The sequence below is a fragment of the Empidonax traillii genome, unplaced genomic scaffold, assembly GCF_003031625.1.
Source record: "Empidonax traillii isolate 1590-97213 ecotype Southwest subspecies unplaced genomic scaffold, ASM303162v1 scaffold733:size745334, whole genome shotgun sequence".
Taxonomy (NCBI): domain Eukaryota; kingdom Metazoa; phylum Chordata; class Aves; order Passeriformes; family Tyrannidae; genus Empidonax; species Empidonax traillii.
The window spans coordinates 27,220-44,216 of record NW_020955926.1 but is presented as its reverse complement, the minus strand read 5'-3'; the positions used below and the strand labels follow the sequence as shown (position 1 = coordinate 44,216).

Sequence of the window (16,997 nt, the reverse complement as noted above, 5' to 3'; positions counted from 1 at the left end):
GTTTCATTTAAACAAATAATGGAGTTAGTAATGGCAGTCTACAAGTCCAAGAGTGTGAATAAATTAGGATGTTACTACTTGAGGAGAATAGGCATAAAAGAGCACTTCTGGAGTACTTGCTATTGTCCAAAATATCACTGAAATTCTGATGACTAAGTACAGTCTGCTTATCTCTATTTGAAACAGTGCTGTACGGATTCATTATTTCTAAAGGTCTTCTTTCCATTTCTATATAGATATTCTCCCTTCACATTTTGAAGGTTTGAAGAAGAGGATTGTTTTTCGAGTCACACTAAGTAAACATTAAATGCATGCAGGCTTAAAACTAAAGCATGCATGTTATGTAGCAGCAATAAAAAGTGCTCGGCTTGCACGACTTATGATGCTCAAGCGTTGCCTTGTTAAAATGCCAAAAAAACTTTTTCTTTGCATTTTTTTGAAACGTAAATCTCTTCCTTTGACCCTGCAATATTTTTCTGTTTCTTTGGACAAATGATATTTATTTTACTGCACACTTTTATATTACAGATAAGGTGGATGAAATAGTACCAGTTTCCAAGCCATCAAGAATTGCAGACAATGCAACTGTGGACTCGAGAGTGGCAACTATAAAACAGAGGCCTTCTAGTAGATGTTTTCCCTCAGCTACAGATATGAATGTGAGTAGGAGCTATGAAGAGCTGCTTTCATTTCTGGAACTGGTTGGAGGGGGTCTTTTGGCTTTATAAACTCATTTTAGTTTTATTATCTTGTAACTTTTAAGGCATGGTCTACCCTGCATTTCTGTTAATAGTTTTGGGACAGAACAATCTACAAACCCCTATAAAACCTTTTTCATTATATCCTCATATTTATTCTGAGACTGTCACACCAACAGTATTGCTCCCTCAGTGTTATTCAAGCAGATGTGAATTTGAGCTGGTGAGACCCCAGCAAGTTCTGAACTTGAAGGTGTCATTACAACACGAAGCCCAAGTTCAAAAAACATGCTGAAAGTCAAGGTTATGCTATTTCAGTTTCAGCACCAGTGTTAGTGTAGCTGCACCATCCTCACTAATGTGAAAGTTTCTCCTACTGCAGGTTTTTATTGTTCCTAATGGCATATATAATACCTCAGTTAAATAATGCACGATGATTTGTAAGGGAAGAATTGACATTAATAGTGTAGCACATATTTAATATTAAACTCCAGAACTCTGGAATTGGATTGTTCAGTTGCAGGATTTGGTCTCACAAAACTTTTCACCTGAAAAAATAATTGATTTGATTGCATTTTAGATATATTTTTCCATTATCCAGCTCTCTGAAAGAGCATCAGTCCTGATGTAACAAGAACTTTCTGTTTGCAGCAGCTCGGAGTGGAAGGAAATTAAGGCTATTCTAAGAGGCAGAATACAAATAGTTTTGTGATGAAAAGGAGGAACAACTGAGAGCATTGGGTTTCAGGTGGCATTCCTCATCTCCCAGCTGAGATGCTGACTGCCAGTGTAACGTTGCACAAGACACCTTGAGTCTGTGCAAGACTCCAAGAATAGTCTGGTCTTCAGAAGTGAAGGGAGCTCACACAGAGGGAGCATTAATAGCTACGGGGTGTGGGGTTGGGTTTTTGGAATTGAATGAATTAAAATCAGTTGCTCATGCTTCCATTTTCTTACAGCACTCAAAATGTGCTGGAAACTTTAATATATTGCCTCGTAAATAATTTCAAGGAAATCCACTTAGAGCTGCGGTCATTTTGTCTTTTCTCTTCCCCTCCTCACCAAAACAACACTGATTTTGTTATTTTCCATAGGAATTCAAAGTAAAAGGGATAATGGATTAGCAGCTATGACAGAAGAGTTATTTACATGTGAGAGAGACATTCATGCTTTAATGCTTGTGGGGTTTCTGTTTGCTTTTTTGTAGTCCATGTATGAGAGACAGGGTATTGCTGTGATGACGCCCACTGTACCAGGGAGTCCTCAAGGTCCTTTTCTGGGAATACCTCGGGGTACAATGAGGAGACAAAAATCTATAGGTAAAATGCTTCTCATGTATAGTTTGCTTGTGCATTAATCATGTAGTAACTTTGCTTCTTTCTTAAAGCATAGTCCTCCAACACCTTTGCCTCAGTGAGTGACTTTAATTTTTATACAAAGTTCATAAGAAAAGAAGTTTGTGTGTAAGGTGATGTAATTTCCACGTTCTGCTTTGATGGTGGTAGCCAAGTATGGCATTATAATTTAACTGTTTTCTTTAGAATGTTGCCTCTAACAAGGAAAAAAAAGATCAGTACAAGCCCTTTGCAAAGCATTAGGGCAAAATGTTACCCCTTTTCTCTTTGTTATTGAGGTAAAAGCGCTGTAATGCTGTGTAGTTTACAAAGCAATCCTGTTGATCAAATGGACTAAAATTCACCCTTTTTTTCATATCAAATTATGGCAATAGAAGATTGTACAACAAAGAAAGGAAGAACAGACCAAAACAGACCAAATTTGGGTTTTGCTTTTTTCTTGGTAGCAATCTTAGTAGCGATTTTTATCAATTTAGAAACACATTATGCTGATGTAAAATTAGCATCCAAATTACCCCCAGTATTACCGGTTTATTTGCGTTAAAAGCTGTATTTGTAGTAATATAATGTCATCCTTTGTAAGGAAACATGATTTTTGTCCCCAATAGGATCTTCCCAGTCCCCTTGCCAAATTCCAAATGCATCTTAAAAATTCATTAGGTTTCCAAGTTGCATTATTATATTCATTTTATAGAGTGCTAGAGCAAGGCAGAAGCTGCTCTTCTGCACAGAACATCTTCCCTCTTCAATAATTTCCTTAGAAAATGTGCTTCTCTACTGCTACCTTGATGATACATAAACTCCAAACATTTGCCTACACATCAGTGATCGGTTTAATTAAAACTCTGTAGCATCCTTTTCAATTCTGGCACCTGGAAGTCCAACAGGAACAAATTCCTATGTAGAAAACCAACCAAAAGACATCTTTTAGAATTTTACATATGCTTTGTGTCATGGGAAATGCGCCCTGGCATTTTGGGTTGGATACAGAGATAATACAGTAATAATGCAGAGGGATCCCAGTGGCAGACAGTGTTTTAAATATACTTTCTAATTTTTTTAGGAATAACGGAGGAAGAACGGCAGTTTCTGGCTCCTCCTATGCTGAAGTTTACCAGAAGTCTCTCGATGCCTGACACCTCTGAAGATATCCCACCACCACCACAGTCCTTACCTCCTTCACCACCACCACCTTCTCCCTCTCTGTACAACTCCCCCAAATCCCTCACAACAAGGAGCTATGGAACTATTAAACCTCCATTTAACCAGAATTCAGGTGCAAAAATTTCCTTGGTTAGGCCTGAGAGTGTGGGAACAATGATAAGGGACAAAGGGATCTATTACAGACGAGAGCTGGACCGATACTCTCTGGACTCAGAAGACCTGTATAGTCGAAGTGCCGCATCTCAGGCAAATTTCAGGAACAAGAGGGGTCAGATGCCAGAAAATCCATATTCTGAGGTTGGGAAGATTGCAAGCAAAGCAGTTTATGTGCCAGCCAAACCAGCGAGGCGGAAGGGGATGCTGGTGAAACAATCCAACGTCGAGGACAGTCCAGAAAAGACCTGCTCTATTCCAATCCCAACAATCATTGTGAAAGAGCCATCCACCAGCAGCAGTGGGAAAAGCAGCCAAGGGAGCAGCATGGAAATCGATCCTCAGTCTTCAGAGCAACCGGGGCAGCTCCGGCCTGACGACAGCTTGGGTGTCAGCAGTCCGTTTGCAGCAGCCATTGCAGGGGCAGTGAGGGACAGGGAAAAGAGGCTGGAAGCGAGAAGGAATTCTCCAGCCTTCCTTTCCACGGACCTGGGAGATGAGGATGTTGGGCTAACCCCACCAACACCACGCATGAGGCAATCTAAGTTCACCGATGAAGTAATGTTCAGTAGTGAGGATGGTTTCAGACAGCTCATGTCGCCATCACCAATTCCTGCACCCAGAGAGCCTGAAAGTCTCTTCAATAGCAGTGAGCCCAGCAATCAGAGTGACTCAAGGACATTAAATGCCTCGTCCAAAATGAAAGGTACTGACAACAGTGCAGTGGCAGCCAAGTCCACAAACGCGTCCAGCCCGGAGAGCTACGTCCACCCAGTCACAGGGAAGCTGTTGGATCCAAACTCACCACTAGCCCTTGCGCTCTCTGCCAGGGACAGAGCCATGAAAGAACAAACGCAGCAGATTCCAGGCAAAGGAGACACTGTCAAAACAGACCTTAATAAACCGCTTTACATCGATACAAAGCTGAGACCCAACATGGAAACGACTTTTCCTGTTACTGCCACTGTCACGAGGCAAAACACCCGTGGCTTGTTGAGACGACAGGAGACTGAGAACAAGTACGAAACGGATGCAGGGAAAGAAAAGAAAGCTGAGGAGAAGAAGAACATGTTGATAAACATTGTGGATACCTCGCAGCAGAAGTCAGCTGGCTTGTTGATGGTTCATACCGTGGACACAGCGAAGTCGGACGATATGCCTGAAGATGAGGAGGAAAAGGAAGCTGAGATGGAGCCAAGTCCTGAAAACTCCCCACCAGAGAGGGTAGAAGGGAGCGAGGAAGTAGAAGAAAGTGAGCTGAATACACCTGCTGCACCCGAGCCATCAGTATCTCCCTGCAAAACCATCGTGGCAGCAAGTTCTGTCGACGACCCTGTCATCCTGCCCTTCCGTATCCCCCCACCACCCTTGGCATCCGTGGATATTGATGAGGAGTTTATGTTCACTGAGCCACTGCCCCCTCCCTTGGAGTTTGCCAACAGCTTCGATATCCCCGATGACCGCGCGGTTTCTGGGTCGGCTCTGACAGACCTGATCGCGCAGAGGAAGAACGGCACACCCTCACCCGCACCATTTGCCCCCAGCCAGCCAACAAATTCCCTGGAAAGCAAAAAGCAAGTGGGTCTTTCAAACTGTTTGCCTGCCTCCTTTCTGCCGCCCCCTGACAGCTTTGATAACGTCACTGACTCTGGGATTGAGGAGGTAGACAGCCGAAGTAGTAGTGACCATCACTTAGAGACAACCAGCACTATCTCAACGGTGTCCAGCATCTCTACCTTATCTTCGGAAGGGGGGGAGAACGTGGATACTTGTACAGTCTATGCAGATGGGCAAACATTTCTGGTGGACAAACCCCCAGTACCTCCTAAGCCAAAAATGAAGCCCATAATCAACAAAAGCAATGCACTTTACAAGGACGCGCTGATCGAGGAGACTGTGGACAGCTTTGTGATCCCTCCTCCCGCTCCACCCCCGCCTCCCATCACTGCCCAGCCCAACATGGCTAAAGTTGTCCCCCAAAGGACATCCAAGCTATGGGGGGATGTGCCAGAGGTGAAAAGCCCGATTCTCTCAGGCCCCAAGGCTAATGTTATTAGTGAATTGAACTCAATACTCCAGCAAATGAACAGAGAGAAATCCTCAAAGCCAGGAGAGGGATTGGAGTCACCGACCGGAACAAAGACTGCAAGTCTCAGTACAAGGTAAAAGTAATTAACCAAAGAATTTCCTGAAAAAAGTTTGATTTTTTTGCCAACCCCTCACTAACTTCCCCTGTAAATCATGTAGATTAAAGGAGAGTGCACTCTGTTCTATGTATTTGCTTAATGAATAGTTTATGTCAGACAAGAATTTCTTACATTGTCAATATTTGTGTAGCCCACACCATAGGAGAGGATTTTTCTCAGTCTTCTATAACTCCAAAAACAGTTAGCACAAATTTTTCAGTTGTTCCAATGTGAGTCACTTGAATTTCTTTTTAAGCAGTATTTTTCTCTTTTATTTTTTTTTCTTTTATAATGTGGTAATTTATTTTTCCTTCAGTCCCACAAGCAGTTTTGGCTTCAAACAGGTAAAACCTGGTTTTACCTAGGGTTCCTTCACATCCACTGTGTGGTGTCATTTGGTTCATGCTGAGACCTCTCAGAATTTACTTTACCATAAAGCATAAAGGTATTTTAGAAAATTACTCATTGAAATCCCTGTGAGCTGTCCATGTTATTACTAAAAAGTTAATTTAGCATCTCTGCCACTTAGTACTAGAGGGCTTAAGTTCTGCCTTTTTCTGGTTAGTGAATAGTCCCTGATGTTCACAGGTTGAAGGAGGTGTCCCTGGCAGGGCAGTGCGATACACTTATACATAAGTGGTTTCCAAAAGGTACTTAAGTTATAAGTAACGGGAGCCAGACTCCACTGGTGAAATGTACAAGTAATTTTGTGGAACATGGACATAACTTCATGAAATCCAGTCAGGAAAAAAAAAAAAAAGCAAACCACCAACAAACAAACAAAAAACCTCAAAAACACCAACCAAACAAACAAAAAAAAACAAACAAAAACAAACAGAAAGGAAAATTTTATTAGAATTATTCTGCTGGTTAATAAATAACTCAGCCTTTGAAAAGCTGCTGTACTTTGCATGCATGAAGATAGTTTGATTTTTAAGGGAAGGGTGGCTCTCTTGATTGCAAATGATTGCTCATTCAGAAAATAGCGTGATCAGCAGCCTCAGCCTCAGGTATTCGTATTATTCCCTGCAAGGTGGAAATCATCAAACTGGTGACAGGGGGTAATACAATTTTTAGAATGGAAATAAAACACTGAAATTCTGGAATTCTTGTCAGTGGCATTTGACTAACTGGAGCAGAAACTGAGTTGGTTGTACAGGAAAAACCTTCATACATGAAAAAAAATACTATTTTTGCTAGACATTGATCATGCAGTATGGTAACCACGGCAGTGTTGGATCAAGGGTTGGACTTGATGATCTCAGAGGTCTTTTCCAACCTGACTGGTCCTGTGATTCTATGATTCTATGTTTCTTGTTAAGCCCCATGACCATGTTACCTCTAGCTTCATATGTATAATATTATTTATCACCTTGTATTTTTAAGCTGATAAGTTTTTCCAGGTTACAGTGGAGATCTTTACCATCCCTATTTTATTAGAAAATAACTGAAGCAACCAACTACAATGTACTGTAAAGATATCAAAGTATTATTATTACTGAGAGAAAAATGAAAACTAGAAGCAAATACATATACATTTTTTGAGAAAAAATGTTTAAAAATTATAAAGGCTGGAAAAAAATTAAAAACTATACAACTTCATTGGAGAAAAGCAAACTATTACATAAGGAAGAGTAGCCCCATATGTTACATTTTAGAGAAAGATCCAACTTAGGAAAAAATCAAAAAGCTCAAGGACAGAAAAGCAATATAAATTTGTAACTCTGTCCAGCTCAGGTTTGGCAAATTCTTTAGTCTTCATTATGGAATACAGAGGCTCAATTTGGAACCAAAACTACCCGAAGCATTATTTCAGCATGGCTGAATCCTGCTTCTTTCCTGAAAAGTGAAACCAAACAGACATCTTTGCAAATCAGAGAGAGGATCCTGGGATGTAACAATGCCAAGAGCTATGAGGGAATAAATAGGATAAATTGGCAGTGGCACAGAGCAGCAAAACTCTTGGCTGCCATTTGGCTGTGGGAGAAAACAGAATTCCTGGTGGGAACAGGAGGAAAGAGAGCTGTATTTTGTTCTCTTCTCTAAATTGCTGTGATTTAATTGTGAGGTTAACTGAAGATGCTAAAACGATCAGAAAAGGTTATTTAGAATCTCTTTTTTAAGTGAAATGATGTGCAGGAGCTAGCAGAGGAGAACCAGCTACCCACAGATATTAAAAGTATGTTTGGAAAGGTGCTGCAGGCAATTACTTTTCATCTCAACAAGAATGAGGTAGAGAAATGGAACTGCAGAAGATCAGCTGTAGATTCAGAACCCACCCCCTGGAGCCACGCAGGACCTTCCCCTCTCCCTGTGCAAAACCACCCCCTCATGCTGGGGGTGGATGAGAGAGGATTGATTTCTCAGATTGATAAAGAGTGTGAAAGAGGGAGCAGCATAAGCCATTGATGCTTGCTAAAGGCCTTTTTTTTTTTTTTTTTTTACTGCTTTTACTCCTGTCTTGTCTTTTAAAAGTTAAATAAATTACAGCCTTTCTAGCCCACTTGCACAACTGCCACAATTTTTTACAAAGCTGTCAAATATTATGACCAAGGAATACCACCTTGTGAAAATTTCAACTATGAAAGCTAATATTTAAATTTTAAAGGTAAAATTCCTAGAATGTCTTGGGGGTTTTTTCTTAGACTATAAAGCCTATGTTATCATTGTTAAAGCCTATGACAGCCAATTGCAGAGCTTGCAGCCCTTCCCTGTGAGGTTGCATTGGAAAGGGAGAAAAGGAATTTTAGCTCCTGAAAAGCATGGATTCTGCTAAATTAAAGAACAACTTGTTAGCTGTGCTAAAAGAAAAAGGATAAAAAAATGAGTATGCCTGTTCCCATCCCTCAGCCAAGGAGAGGGATTGGGAAATGTTATAAATAGGAACAACGTTCACAGGCTTGCTTGGGTGATGTTCACAGCACAAGCAGCCTGATGAAATTAAAAACATATATTTGCTTATTGGCCCATACATGAAGTTATAGAGTGGAATTCCCAGAGTGGAATACTAAATATCCCTAAAAATCCCTTTTGCACAGTAGATGCACAGCTGTGGTTCACTCACAGCAATTGCCCTGTTAGGGTTGTACAGGGGTGAATTAAACTGTAGATAGTTCTTGCCACAAAAACTCATAAAAATATCTTTTTCTGTATGTTTTTGATAAATGAGGATTAGGAAGAGATCATCCTACAGTACAGAGCAGCATTTCTCAGTTATTACATCAAAACCACCGTAAAGCTTGCTTTTATTCTCTGCACGTGAGTTTAGCAGTAATTTTACACAGTTTTATTTATAGTTTTCCGTGGTTCTTGTGGAGACATCGAGTTTCAAGATTTTTAAATAGAGCCTGGAAACGTTTGGCTGGAAACCATCTGCTTCTCAGTGGCAGTGACCAGCCACAGGAGAGAAAAGAGGAGTCTGGGAGGAGAAGGAAAAAGAGGAAGAAGCGAGGATGCACTTGCTTACTTTGTACTAATAAAAGCATAGTTTGGTCAGAAGGTTTGAGAACAGAGATTCCACTCCCAGTTTTGGCCATCACTTACTTTAAAAAATTTAAGAAATTATGGCCATACATAAGAGATTTTAATCTGGTGTCTCTGTGTAGTCAGGTCCAAATATCTGACCATCACTCCCTCCAGTTTTCCTCATCTTGCCTTACAGAAAACGTTGATGGTTGTGATTCCTGTGTCCAAATTTGGACATGCTCATGTGCAGCTCTGGGAAGACCTAGGGAGGGAACAGCTGCCTTGGCAGGTGACGCTCTGCTCTCAACAGGGACAGAACGTGTAGTATCGACCGTGGTGCTAGAAATACAGCTGTGCTATGAATTCACTCGAGAGGCTACTGGCTTTTACAAGGAGCTGATAAAAGAATTGAGGACAGGAGAAAGGCGGGGTTTTTATCAGGTGAAGGGAGGAGCGCTGGCTCTGTCTGTGAACTCGGCAGTTGCGTAGCAACGTGGTGATCAAGTGCAAGCCTGTGAGACCCGCTGAATAATGTCAGCATGATTAACACAGGATAGACCCTGTGGCTGCTGGGGAGAGAAAACACAGCCCCCAGTGAAAACAGCATCCTGGCTCTGCGTGTTAATAAAGAATAATACAGCAACTGCTGCTGCTCCCTCCCAGCACTGGTACCAAAATGATGGGTAGCTTTGCCACAGGGAGAAACCATTTCTAGTTCAAACGGTGCTTGTATTCCTCTGGCTGGGTTTGCACAATGTGCCCTGGGGGGCATCACTCCTGCTAGTGGGAAATGCTCGTTAGAAATGTGGAGTTGTGGAGGACGCTTAACCAGGCAGAATTGAGTCCTCTAAGAAAAATAACCTGTATTGTGTTGGAATAACAAGTTTTAAAAGTGGATCTGTCCATGGCCAGTGGTTTTGGCCATCTCTGAATAATTTTTTTCTTGAGTATCTGAAAAAGTTCCTGTTCTTTTCACAAACAGATAAGGCAGAACTGAACTTAGAAGCAAGTCCTGCTTAGCAGCAAATCCAAGGACTGATCCTACACTGGTTTGTTTTAAAGGATGTCTGGGTCTTGCAGTTGATGAAATAGGTGGTATAGTTCTCAAGCCTTGATTTTTCACTCGACTGCTTTCTCAGTAGACTCATTTCATGTTGTTAACCATTTCTCAGCCACTTTCACAGAATTGCTTGCTTTGTCAGTAATTTCTGCAATTTCAGTCATTCCATTTTGTCATTTTTATTTGCTGTCATGACTGCTGTTGTCAGAGGAGGGTCATGCTGAAGTGCCATGGAAGTAAGTGCCGACCATAAAGCATAGAGTGTTCTGTATTGTACATTCTGCTTCTTTTTAACTCATTGTTATTGCATTTTAGTGACTTTGGTGTTGACTTCATTACGCGGTGCAATGTGGATTAGATCAGCCTAATCCAGAAATGGTAGTCATCCTAAAAACAGGAGTAGGATGTCATTTCAAGGTGAAATAAAAGCCACATTCATCCAAGAAGTATTCAGAAAATTTTTAATAACATGAACATGTAAGAGAAGATTCCTGAACACGTAAAGGGGTGTGAATTTTCAAAGATGCTCAAATTCTGCTGGATTTTTGAAGATGGAGGGATGGGATGATTACTGCAGTTTTGTACACCTATGTGAGGCTAAAAGTAAAGACAAGCCATCTCTTGATATCGTTAAGTCGTCACTGTTGAACCTTTTCTCCCTGGAGTCTGTGGGATTCCCCCCCTTTCCCCTTCCAGCTTCCCTTTTCCCTGCCACTCTGGAAGGAGAGAGGGCTGGGACTGTCACCTGGTCCTGTGCCCCTCAGCAGCAGCCTCCCCTTTCTGCTGATTTCCAGATCGTTGTGTTATTCACATGGAAACTCTGGAATAGACAGACTCCTACAGACCCTCCTGATTATTCTTCCCTCCAACTGCACAGCGTTGCTCTCAGCAGACACCAAGCATCTCTCCGTTCTTCTCCCTAAAATAACACTATTATGAGGAGTTCTGTATCCTGCCAGTCATCATGTCAGCCCTTCTTCTTCATCTTCCCCCAAAACAGACAATTATTGTCTTACTTTCCTACCATACAATTTTCCCTTGACAGTCCAAAAAGAAAGTAAAAATACTAGGAGAGATGAAGGCGAAGTTTGGGGTTTGTGTGGTCTCAAAAATCAGAGAAGTTAATTTCTCTCAGCACCTCTGTGAAGGACCCACTTGTTGCTTCTCTTGATTGTTAAGATATATTTTCTCTGGTACGATGGAAGAGCTGTGTCAGAACCAGCAGGTCTTTTGGCAAGTTGCAGGATAAAACAGCTCCCATGAGCTGAGCATGATGTTTTTTGGGGTTTTTCCTTGGGAGCTGCCCCACCACGCCCTCTTTCACTGATTTGCTTCTGATATTAAGTTAACAGTAAATTTGAATCCTGCAACTATAATTTAAAATGTAAAATAATTTCTTGCCTACAAACTCTGTCGATGGCTTTTATACTTGGAGGCATTGTGACACATAGGTTATGTATTTTGATTTTAATATGAGGCAACATAATGGGCATTGCAATCAGTGCAGTCTCACAGCAGCAAATGTTTATAAATTACTACCATATGCGGATTCTAACAGAGCAAATTTTATTTAAAATAATTATCAGACTTTTCACCTTTTTTAAAATGAAATTTGGGGTTTGGCAGGTTTAATATGGATTTAATGTGTTTAGGATAACAGATGATCAAATAAGGCATACGAAATTACTCCTATTAAAAATCTGGAAAACGCATAACACAGCAAACCATGCCTGCTCTCCAGCTGGAATGCTCCTTCTTGACCAAGATACAAATCAACCAGAAAATGCAAGACAGATGATGGTTTCAAGGCTGTGTCTGCACCACAGATTGTATTGGAGATGTCGTAAAATATAATTTAGGAGGCATAGAAGTTACATAAATATCCTTGTTTTTTCCCTTGGGTTACAATTACAGCGCAGCAGTCTCTATAGCATGCTGGAGTTGATATGGCAGGTGAAAAAAGGGGGAAAAGAATGAAAAAAGTAATCTCGGAATCAAAGGCTTGGAAGTGAAAGCCTGGAAGTGCTGCTGTGGGCTTCAGCAGACTTTTGGACCTTCACTTGAGGGCTGTGCTGGGAGCAGAGCTGTCTGCAGCTCAGCAGCTGGGAACTGAGCACAATCTCACTCTAGCAGGCAGCAGTGACCTCAAGTTGCTGTGCTTAAAACTTTGTCCTTAAACAGGAGAGCTGCTGCAGCCGTGGGAACACAGACCCACAGACTTGTCCATGTTCCCAAGTGTGTAGGAGAACTAATAACCTCCTTGAAAAGGGGGTGTTGCTGTAGGATTGAGCCTGTCCATGTGAAAGAAATACTCCTGAGCATTTGGATAAAAGGGTTGATTTTAGAAGAGCTGCACAACTTACATGGTAAACTGAGCTGGTATTGAAACATCACGGATCAGCTAAGATAAACAAAATTCTTATCTCTGCTCCAGAGTTTTACTGTAATGGTCAGCAGTCCTCAACCTATGGCTTGAAAAAAGGAAGATGCCCCCAGATCTGCTGCTGCTTCCAGCCATGTGAAACCACCACTTTGATCCAGGCTGACAGAAGGCAAAGGACCACACTGCCTGGGTTGCTTTGCTCACCCAGTATTCCTGCCTGTGGGGCTGAAAAGGGTAGAGAGCACTAGCTAAGGAATGCTTAAAATAAGAACACACACTTTACTCTGGGGGGTTTTGCTTTAGTTTAATGTGCTTTATTTAAAGGAACAGTGACAGTGATTTCTTGAACAGGGATGAATAGGGAATCTATAGGAGGAAAAATAGAAGAGAAGCAGCAAAATTGAGTTACAAAGCAGAAGGTGTACACGGAGCCTGTAGCTGTCAGTCAGTTAATAAAAATTATCTTTCATGATCTAGCATAAACGAAGATGGATTTTCATCATCCGTTTGATGTTGCCATGATAGGGGTGAACGCAAAACCATAATTGCTATTACTTGCACGACAGGAAAGTAAAGTAGAAGAGCGATTGCAGGTAAAGATCAGGTATTCATTTCCACATTTTTACAAAGCTCGTTCTGCTTTTCTTGCCCTCACTACCCCAGGCTTTTTCAAAGCAGGCTTTTTGTTGACTTAAAATTATATCGTGCCTTAGTAATTAATGTGAGACTCCTCATGCTAAGGTAAAGTAGGTAGAAATAACTTGCTTCCCTTGGTTAGTAGGATATAATAGTTTCTTGCCATAGAGTTTATATTTGTAGGAATGCTTAGCTCCAGCGCTAGAAGACAATGAGAGCCATTAGCTCTGAAAAATCACAGGAAACAGTCAAAACCTTGCCAAGTGTTTCCTTTCTTTGTCAAATTACAAAGCCACAAGTGCCAGAAGTGTTGTTCCTACTGGGGTTTAAGCGAAGTAGCAATCTTTCAGAAAGATCCCCCTGTTCCCATTGAAGTATATGGAACAACCTGTGCAAATCAGCGGGATCGTTCATGTGAATGAAATGTATGTGCTCCAAGAAATTATTCTTAGTGCTTTTCTAATAACATGGTGTTGGAGCTCTGTTTGAATGGACTCCCCACGTCAGGAGGGTGTGCTGGGAATGTTGGAGGGGCAGTGCTGCAGTTACCTGGTGTCTGGGATGGTTCACTGTGTGCCAGAGCCCCAGAGGGCGTGCAGGGAGTGTGTGGCTGTCAGAGCTCACCACAGCCAGCAGCCGAGCAAGAAATCACCGAAGGAGGTCTCCAGTTCAGGGCTACCGGGGCTGCAGTGTGAGAGAAAGGGATTGATAACCTTACTGGTGAGCTGCCTATGTTTTTTCATTTTGGTGATGGATTGTACGTCCCAAGGGGAACAGGTTAGGGTAGGTGGTGAAGAAGTGCTGGCACCACCATCTTTTTATTTAAAATTTTAACCACTCTTCTAGGCAGAATGTGGGTGACTACAGCAAAATCGCCCCACCTTCCCAACTACATGTCACTGGGGAACAGACCCAGGGAGGCAGAATGACCCTGTGTGCCACATCTCCCTTCCCAGCAGTCCCAATGTTCTGCTGGCAGGAGAAAAGCCACCACGATTACAGAGGAGGCAGAGGAACAAAAGAGGGTCTCTCATTATACAGCACATTTAGTGGTGGGGGGACATACCTCAGAGAGAACAGAGGTGGAGTTTGCCCCTGCTGTGTGGATCATTTTTGATATTCTATTTGGTGGCAGTTAATACAAAAGGTTTAAGCAGTGACTTAGGAGTGAGACCAGAGTTTCTTTGATACCAGCACTTTAACTGTAGAGGCTCCAGGATCCTGGTCTTCCTTTAGTTTCATAAGCTCTTTTCTGTACAGCAGTGAATCTGCAGGATCAGTGGAAGCATTTGTATGTGACATCATGCACCCAAGTCATCTTCAGTTCTGCCCAGGCAGGACATGTCAGGCCTGAGGGCAGTGTGGCACTCAGGAACAGAGGACTTCAGTCAGGGCCTGGGAGTGGAAATCTCACTACAGCATCAGCCAGATCATCCCCTGGAGTCCATGGCATTGCTTCAAGGATAAATAAATCCCTCCTTTGGCCTGCAAGTGCTTTAAATTAGTTGTCTGAAGGTTTTTGCCAGTTGGCAGGATATTTTTGAAGTAAAAAACTCTGGAGCTTAAGGCGCTTAAGAGTTCTGTGGAAAGTCCTGAAGAGCACACACACTGACTTGCAGACTCTTCTCATGGGAATGAGGGCTGTGGGGTTAAGCATTTTGTGATATGAACAGACCCAAACCTTCTAAATTTGCTTCTGTAGCCACCAGGCAAAAGCAGACCTGCTTACTCCTTCACCCACCCTGTCAGCCTGGGTGTCAGAGCAAGCCTCTCATGCCTGCTTAGTTTGTAATCTGAAATTCATTTTCTTTAAGCAACACTTGATCACAACTACATCACCTTTGGGCATGCGCAGTAGCAAGGATTTTGTCTCCTTAATTTTGTAGTGAAACTGCCAAAGTATAATTTCTGTGTAGAAGGAAATGGTCACAAAGTCTTTTTAGGAAGCCTAGAGGGAGCGTTTCATGTTTAAAGCACGAAAAGTCCAGCTGAATAGAAAGGGAAGCAAGAGGAGCTTGTGGGGCATATTCAGTGAACAAATGGGACTATAAACATACCCTAAAATACAAACAGACTGTAAAATTCATTGGGTAGATGCCCAAAGATCAAAAATCCATTGCTTCTGAAACTTTCTACAACTGTCATTAACTATGTTATATGTAAAAGCAGTGGGTTAAAGCTGAGCTGAAGGATCCCAACCCTCCACGTGATGAAGGGGAGGTCAACTCCTGATCACACTTCAGAGGGAGCACAAGAGCTTGATCCACTTGGTGTTTCTCATTTAACCAGGAGTTAATTTGGTGTGGCCTCAAAGAGGAAGAATTTGCTCTGGGAGGTATTTTTCTAAACTGCTCATAAGTAAAGATTTTGTTTTAAACTATTGCTTACCGTTGGTTGTCATTTTCTGGGGAAGATTTCATAATACATTTTTTTATACTTTTAACTCATTAAAAATTGGAAATATTCGAGCATTCCCATGCAGTAAGTACCACATGTTGAGCCTTGCAGCTGCTGGTTGCCAGATCTAACTCTCCCTTTCTGTTTGCAATTGCAGGAGCACGGAAGTCATGAGTACTGTCTCAGGTACACGAAGTACAACAATCACTTTCACTGTCCGACCAGGAGCCAGCCAGCCGATCACACTGCAGAGCAGGTCCCCAGACTATGACAGTAGGACCTCAGGAGCAAGACATGCTCCAAGCCCTGTGGTTTCACCAACAGAGATTAATAAAGACATCATACCTGCCTCTCTGACTGCTTCTGCTTCAGCTTCATCTCCTTCTCCAACTCTGTCTGATGTATTTAGCCTACCCAGCCAGCCCCCTTCTGGGGACTTATTTGGCTTGACCACAGGGCGCAGCAGGTCTCCTTCTCCCTCAATATTACAACAGCCAATCTCAAATAAGCCTTTTACAACTAAGCCTGTCCACCTGTGGACTAAACCAGATGTGGCAGATTGGTTGGAAAGTCTAAACTTAGGTGAACATAAAGAAACATTCATGGACAATGAAATAGATGGCACACATTTACCAAATCTACAGAAGGAAGATCTGATAGACCTTGGAGTGACTAGAGTTGGGCACAGAATGAACATAGAAAGAGCTTTGAAGCAGCTGCTGGACAGATAAGAATAGCTATTTCGCCTCACAAACTTCTGTTGATAACTAGAGATGGGCTGGTACTGACATACCCCAAATGCCTTGTGTGTCTGCGAGTGCCAGCAAAACTGGGGGGTGGGGAGGGGGAAAACAGTTGAATTCCTGGTACTCAGGTGATGCAGACTGTATGCTACGTGCCCAAACACAAATCTAAAGATGTTAAAGAAGTGGGGCCATTTTATTTCTAAGTTGTGGGGAGATATGAGAGAGAGATGATTGTTAACTTCAAAAATACTATCTCTTGATGCACTTTGCTGGGACTGTGGCAAACTGCTTTTCTTTCCATTTCAAATTGCAAACATTTCGGGGCTTTTTTTATTGAAAAAAAAAAAAAAAAACAAACACAAAAAATAATTGAATTTTATTTTTTTCTCTTCTTGACCTTCAGTCTCCGAGCAGGCTTCCTTCCCCAACCCTTGGCTCATTTTAAGAGGACAGGTTGCTTCATTACCATTCAAACCCAGTTATTTTAAGAGCAGAGGCACGATACTGAGACGGGTACAGGAGTTCATGTTCCTCTTTTTTACTGGTTTAGCTTTCTTATTTGTTGGCAGTGAAGCTGGTTGTTCTGCTGGAAGTAGTTCAAAGGTAACCTTGCTCTGTTTTACCTGGTATTTCTTTATTTCTGCAGTTATATTTAGCACTCTTCCAAGGTGGCAGAACAAGTTCAATACATGCTCCATTGACCTGACCTGTAAGACAATGCAGATGTTGCATTACCCAGGGAGGGATGCACACT

The 16,997-nt window shown here is 42.0% G+C and overlaps 1 protein-coding gene across 4 annotated transcripts in view; it reads left to right on the top strand.

The window, feature by feature from the left end:
• SHANK2 (SH3 and multiple ankyrin repeat domains 2) overlaps positions 1 to 16,580 on the top strand; it is a 116,969-nt gene extending 100,389 nt beyond the window's left edge. For 3 of the 4 annotated variants that reach the window (XM_027900495.1, XM_027900494.1, XM_027900497.1), the window contains 5 exons: positions 237 to 296; positions 529 to 659; positions 1,906 to 2,017; positions 3,117 to 5,532; positions 15,655 to 16,580. In XM_027900495.1, the coding sequence (XP_027756296.1) occupies positions 237 to 296; positions 529 to 659; positions 1,906 to 2,017; positions 3,117 to 5,532; positions 15,655 to 16,228 (3,293 nt within the window). In that variant the 3' untranslated portion in view covers positions 16,229 to 16,580. The remainder of the gene's footprint in view (positions 1 to 236; positions 297 to 528; positions 660 to 1,905; positions 2,018 to 3,116; positions 5,533 to 15,654) is intronic. The other variant, XM_027900496.1, reaches the window with a different exon arrangement.
• Positions 16,581 to 16,997: the final 417 nt, after the last annotated feature.